The following is a 6809-nucleotide window of genomic DNA, read 5'->3' as shown; positions in this document are numbered from 1 at the left end:
ATCAAAAGAAAAGGCGGTGGTCGTCGATTTAATGTTCTGCGGTTTTTCTAAGCGGTTTACCCTTATGCGTACACGGCGGAAAGCGATAAGACCCCAAACCGGGTGTGAGCTCCTCTTTTACCATTTTCGGAGAGGAGCCCACCCTCGCGTGAAGCGCCAATAATTTGCGTGATTTTAAAGTGGCGCATGCTCCATAGCATATAATTATTCGGCGGAACGGTTGCGCTGCCGTTACTTGTTTGTGTATTTGAGCGGTTTTTTATGTGACAGCTGTCAATTTACGACTCTTTTTTATTCCATTACAAACAAATGTGACTTTATTATTGCCGATCGAAGATTCTAGAATTTAACAATAACTATTTTCGAGATCGAACCTTGTCTCGACTGAAAACGTATAATATGAAAATCCTAATTACATTTTACTGCCGAAATAATTTAACTGGCGATAAGAATTATTTTGCATCTCAAACATCCCGCCCGCCTTGTCGCAACGTGACAAATGGTTGGTGATGATTTCGGCGCGGATCACATTCCGATAGTGATTGATGGTGGGGCGAGCTCGCGTCGGCGCGGCGAAATTCACGTGATGATCGCGTGTTGCGAATCGATCAGCTGAGTCGACGAAAACACGTGGTGATCGCGTGATGTGAATCGATCAGCTGGAACGGCGAAAACATGTGGTAGATGTGAACGGCGAGTGTGAGATGCAGTGAGCGGTGAAAATGAGACAAGTTTTAGTGCGGTGGTGAGCGAAACAAGTGATGTGTGACAATTGATATGGTGCATGATGTGATGATTGTGTAGTGAGTGATGCTATGTGTCAATGTGCGGTGTAGGCGCGTCGTTCACGCCCGGAAGAAACACGAGCTTGACGAGTGGGCGCACGAGCTCGGACGTGGCCGTTCGGATGGTCACGACGCGTGTAATTCCGTCGTCTCCGGGGTGCAAACGCAATATGCGAGCGAGAGGCCATCGGCTCGGAGGGGTGATCTCGGAGCGCACGAGACAGAGATCGCCGACGTGGGGTGCAGGTGCATCCTTGAGCCACTTGGTGCGTGGGGCGAGTCCGTGCACGTATTCGGATGACCATCGCTGCCAGAAGTGATCCCTCATCCGCTGCAGATGACGCCAACGTGACACGGTGGACACCGTCTGCTCTATCAATGACGGTTCCGGCAAGGCGAGGAGCGGTGCCCCAACGAGGAAGTGACCGGGGGTCAGCGCCGAGACGTCCTCTGGATCATCTGAGAGTGCCTGTAACGGACGTGAATTCAGACAAGCTTCGATCTGGGCGAGGAGTGTGCTCAACTCCTCGAACGTGAGGGTGGTCTCGCCGATCACCCGACGGAGGTGAAACTTGGTCGACTTTACGGCGGCCTCCCACAAACCACCAAAGTGCGGGGCCGCTGGCGGGTTGAAGTGCCAGCGGATTCCTTGAGTGGTGGCGGCAAGGATGACACTTTGACCTTCGGCTGTCGCTGCGTTAAAGAGACCTCGCAGCGTCCGATCTGCCCCGATGAAAGTCGTGCCGCAGTCGCTGTAAATCTCAGCGCACAAACCCCGGCGGGAGATGAAGCGGCGCAGCGCGGCGATGAAGGCCTCCGAGGTGTAGTCCGAGACAACTTCTAAGTGAATGGCCTTCGACCAGAAGCAGACGAAGACGGCGATGTATCCCTTGTGCGCACGGTGTCCACGCCCCTTGCTGGTCCGGAGAAGGATTGGTCCCGCGTAGTCCAAACCGGTGCTGAGGAACGGTCGAGTTGGCGTTACTCGGTCCCGAGGAAGGTTACCCATCGGAGGCTGTGGTGTTGCGGCGCGCCATCGAGTGCAGGTCACGCATCGGTGTAGCTGCTGTTTGACGGTGGTCCTTCCTCGGGGCACCCAGAAACGCAGGCGGAGCAAGCCGAGAGTCAGTTGCACACCTCCGTGCAGTGTCCGTCGGTGGCAGGAATCAATCACCAGCCGAGTCAACCATGATGCCGCCGGGATGATCATTGGATGTCTTTCGTCGAGTGGTAGCTGAGCATGCTTGAGACGTCCTCCGACGCGCAGCACGCCTTGATCATCGAGGACCGGACTCAACCTCGCTAGGTGGCTTCGCGGTGGACTAGTGCGTCCAGCAGAGGCCGCAGCTACGTCCGTAGGAAAGTGGAGCGCCTGCACCACTCGCAGCCATCGAAATAAGGCGACGTCCAGCTCGTCCGGATGCAAAGTGCGGCCAAGTATGACGTCGCGTCTCGCCGGATTGAGCCATCGCCGACACCATGCAGTAACTCGCAGCAGCCTTTGTAGCTTCGGGAACCGGAGGAGGAGGTCAGGTTCGGCCGTGATCGGTGCCTTGACCACCAAACTGGTGGCTCGCTGCTCCGGGAGGTCATCCTCTGCGGCTTCGATGACGGAACAAGGCCATGCAGTCTCGTCTCCTGACAGCCAGGTAGGTCCTGTCCACCACAGTTTATGCTTAATGAGTTCGTCAGGAGTAACACCGCGTGATGCACAATCTGCAGGATTCTCTCGTCCAGCGATGTGTCTCCATTGAGCGTCTGGCAGCAGGGTCTGGATCTGAGACACTCGATTGGCGACAAAGGTTTTCCAGCGGGTGCTGTGTCCTTGAATCCAGTGGAGCGTGACCTTTGAATCTGACCACAGATGCACTGGCGTCGCTGTCAAACCGAGAGTAGAGCGCACGTGGAGCATGAGCGTGGTAAGTAGAGCTGCTGCACAGAGTTCCAAGCGAGGTAACGACACCTGCTTGACAGGTGCGACCTTGGATTTTGCCATCAACAGGTTGATTGATGTTTTCTCTGTTGCAGCGTTGCGGATGTACACCACGGCGGCGTACCCTCGCTCTGATGCGTCGGCAAACCCATGGAGCTGCAGTTGTGAATGGTCGGTCCCAGTGTTGAGCCAGCGAGTTATGCGGATGTCATCTAAAAGAGGAAGCTGATTCAACAACTGCCTCCAGCGGTGTGCGTCCTGATCAGGCAGCGGGGAGTCCCAGTCCAGCCGTTGAAGCCACGTCGTCTGAATCAGAATTTTGGCTCTGATGACGACAGGTGCGAGCCACCCCATCGGGTCAAAGAGTCGAGCCGTCTCGGCCAAAACTCGTCGCTTCGTGAAGTCGGTGATTGCACGCGGACGTATGGTGAAGGAGAACCAGTCACCTTGCGGATGCCATCGGAGGCCCAAGGTAGCGTGACTCTCTCCCTCCCATGAGTGCGGTTTGCGTTGATGCCGATGTTCCGGTGGAACTCCGGTGAGCACCTGCTGATCGTTGGCAGCCCACTTCCTCAAGGGAAATCCGCCCGCCATGCAAAGACTCCGTAGTTCCTGCTGAAGGTCGATAGCGTCCTCCAAGCTATCAGCGCCGGTGACCACGTCGTCGACGTAGCAGTCGTGTCGCAGTGCCTTGACTCCGCGTGGATATCGTGCCTCTTCGTCTGCTGCGAGTTGATGAAGAGTCCTGATGGCGAGAAAGGGTGCACACGCTAGCCCGTAGGTCACGGTTCTCAGCTCGTACTCGTGGACATCATCAGAGCTGGTGTGGCGCCACAAGATGGTTTGCAGGCGACGATCCTCCGGATGTACAAGAATTTGTCGGTACATCTTCTCGATATCCGTGACGAGAACGTACCGATGCCAACGCCACCGAAGTAGGACATCAGCGAGTGTTGGCAAGAGATTGGCTCCAGTGAGGAGGTGTGCGTTCAGCGACTCTCCGGACCGTGTGCGCTGGGAGCCGTTGAACACGACCCTGAGCTTCGTGGTCGTGCTCGACTCCTTGAGGACCCCGTGATGCGGTAAGTAGCACCTAGGGCTGCAGGTTGTTGAAGTTGTGCTGACCTCCATATGTTGCAGGTTCTCGTATTCCTCCATGAAATCTCGATAGAGGTCACCGAAACGAGGATCTCGTGCTCCCTTCCGCTCCATGGCTTCCAGGAGGCGCTCTGCGGGTCGACGAGTCTCGCTGAGCGATGTCGGCGGCGGTGAAGTACATGGCAGCCTCACCATGTACCTGCCACTGGACGTGCGAGTGACCGTGCGCACGTAGAAGTCTTCGCACCTGGCTTCGTCGGCGGTGAGCGGTGTCCCAGCTACTGGCTCGCGTTCCTGCTCCCAGAAGCGTCGAACCATGTTAGCGAGGTCGTGGTCTGTGGTGCACTGGAACGTGCGGCGATGGCCTTCGGGTGCTGCGGCGTCGTAGCCTCCGGACAAGATCCATCCTAAGCTCGTCTGCTGGGCGATCGGCATCCGTGATCCGCCCTTGCGAAGGCCTTCCTCGAGGATCAGCGAGTAGACTTCTGCTCCCAGGAGTAACTCCGCAGGATCGTCATCCAGGAAGCGCGGGTCGGCCAATCGAAGTCCGTGGATGTGAGGCCAGCTACGATCTTCACGTTGAGCGGTGCCTTGTTTGCAATGAGATGCGCGGCAGCACAAAGGCCACCACGCGAAGCTCGGCATTGGTCACGTCAGATGTGATGTCTATCGTGACCTTGCCACGCGCTGATCCAGAGCGAGTCCCTCCGATGCCGAAGATGGACAGATCCGTTGAAGCTCGAGGCAGCCGAAGACGCTGAGCCAGAGCCTCAGAGATGATGGACACCTCGGCACTATCTTAAAACTCAACCCCTTGGTGCCCCTTTCGTCGGCCTTGACGCGAGCGGTTGCGAGAAGGACGGCCTTGGCTCTTAGCTTGTTTTTGGGCCGTGTGGTGGAAAGGGGAAAGTGGCCTCAGGGTGGTGTTTTGGAGCCCCGTGGATGGGGTGGGGTGTGCTTTTTCGGGTAGGCAATTTTTTTTTGATGACACCGTCAAGAAAGATTGCCAAAGCGTTGAAGCACAGTGGGTTGGCTCCACGAACTTTTTTCGTTTTACCGCATCTTGGCCTGAAGCTTTTGCCGTCATAAAGGGGAGGGTTTTTTACGGCACAGTGCACAGTGAGGAAAAAGCCCTTGGTGCTTCGTGACGTGCGCTTTGGCAAAGGGGTTTTTCCAGGTCCCTTTGTACATCTCGGTGGGGGGTTTGGGGGCGTCAAACTGTCACTAATAAAGTCAGAAGTCCTGTTCGTGGGGTTTTGGTGGAGTCTAAGTTTTTACCCCCCCTTCAGAGGGGCTGGTTGAACGTTCGACGAAGGTGGTTAAAAAGGGGCCCCCCCCTGCGTTTTATAGGACTTCCTTTTTTCCTGTGCGTTATGGGGGGTGAACGTTGGGGATGGGCCCCCAGCTCCTCGGCGGGGATCTCCTTCATCTTTGGCGGGGGGGGGTAAACGGAAATTGGGCGGTTTAAAATTTTTTTTTGTTATTGAGTGCGGGGCCCAAATTTTCCCAAGCGCGACGTAATGTCACTCGTGACAGGTATGACTTTAACCTTTCAGCCGGGCCTGTCAGACACGAGCGGGTGGGGGGAGCCCCAATTTCGAGACGAATTTTGCTTTTCAATGGACAGAAAAAAAATCGCGAAAGGATGGCCAAAAGGCGTAGGCGCCAGAAACGGCGGAAATTATGCCGCAGCGAAGAATTTTTTGGGGAGTCGAGTGGGGGAAACGTTGGTTCCGGGAAAAATCGGCAAACTATCCAAGGACTTTCGTTGTGGAAATACGATTTTCCCCATTTCCCTGCAACTCCGCTTGTAGATTCTTCCCCCAAAATTTTTTTTTCAGAGCTGCGCGAATGAATCATGTGTGCCCGAATTTCTCCAAGCTGATCTAAGATTCTGGGCGTGTAGTCGGCACTGGGGGGTAATGTTGGCGTCCAGCTTTTCGGTATTCCAGGGCGGAAAACGGACCTGGATTTCCTTGGCAACATCACCGTTTCAATCCATGGTGAAACGAGCACCCCCAACTACACCACACACGTTCACAACTTGGGGTGCCGGCGGAAAAAAAACCCGGGCCCAAGGACCAGAAAATTTTTTGCAACGCGCTGCGTGAGAGGAAGAAGAACCAAAAAAAAAAAGGTGAGTCCTTTTATAAAAAAAACTTTTTAAATACGAACTTTTCGGAAACATAAGTACTACTTAACAATTAACGCACAAAAAAAAATTAACAAAATTTTAACATTTTTGCGGACAATTGAAAAAAACAAGAAAAGCGGGGGTCGTCGTTTAATTTCTGCGGTTTTTTCTAAGCGGTTTTATTTATGGTACCGGGGGCGGGGGAAACGATAAACCCCAAACCGGTGTGATTCTTTATATTTTTTGGAGAGGGGGCCCACCCCCGCGTGAAAGGGCCCCAAAAATTTTCGTGATTTTTTAAAGTGGGCTGTCCCCAGCAATAATTATTCGGAACGTTTCGTTTCCCCTTTCTTTTTGTGATTTGAGCGTTTTTTTTTGGGCAGCTGTCATTAAACTCTTTTTTATTCCATTCAAAAAAAGGTACTTTATTTTGCCACGAAGAACCGAAAATTTAAAAATAAAAATTTTTTGATCGAACCTTTCTCGACTGAAAACGTATAAATATGAAAACAAATTAATTTTTATGCCGAAATAATTTAACTGGGCGATAAAAAATTTTTGCATCTCAAACAATTGGGAAATTATGTATGAAAAAGGTGTGTGTGTATTAGGTATGGAGCTTTAAAAAAAGTTTAATTGACACAAAATTAAAGAAAAAAAATTTTTTTTATCCTCGATACTTTTTAAAGCATTTGCAATGTTTCCCCCATCGAACGAGTTTCGAGATGATGAAACGCATTTTTCATTATAAATTTTTTATAAAAAAGGGTTTAATATAAAATTTTTTGATTTTTTAATTTTGACTTTTTTGCTTCAATTTCCTCTTCAAAAGATAGGATGGCCGGGGGGGGGGGAAAGA

General features: G+C 52.5%; 1 protein-coding gene across 1 annotated transcript; it reads right to left on the bottom strand.

Annotated features, from left to right (window-relative positions):
• Positions 1 to 813: 813 nt before the first annotated feature.
• Positions 814 to 4461, bottom strand: LOC114930189 (uncharacterized). The gene has a single exon (XM_085480374.1). It carries the CDS (start codon positions 4459 to 4461, stop codon positions 814 to 816), a length of 3648 nt encoding a protein of 1215 aa, XP_085336500.1.
• Positions 4462 to 6809: the final 2348 nt, after the last annotated feature.

Source organism: Nylanderia fulva, unplaced genomic scaffold (genome assembly GCF_048542155.1).
Source record: "Nylanderia fulva isolate GAGA-0341 unplaced genomic scaffold, ASM4854215v1 Scaffold1456, whole genome shotgun sequence".
Classification (NCBI taxonomy): domain Eukaryota; kingdom Metazoa; phylum Arthropoda; class Insecta; order Hymenoptera; family Formicidae; genus Nylanderia; species Nylanderia fulva.
This window is presented reverse-complemented; position numbering and strand designations above follow the sequence as displayed.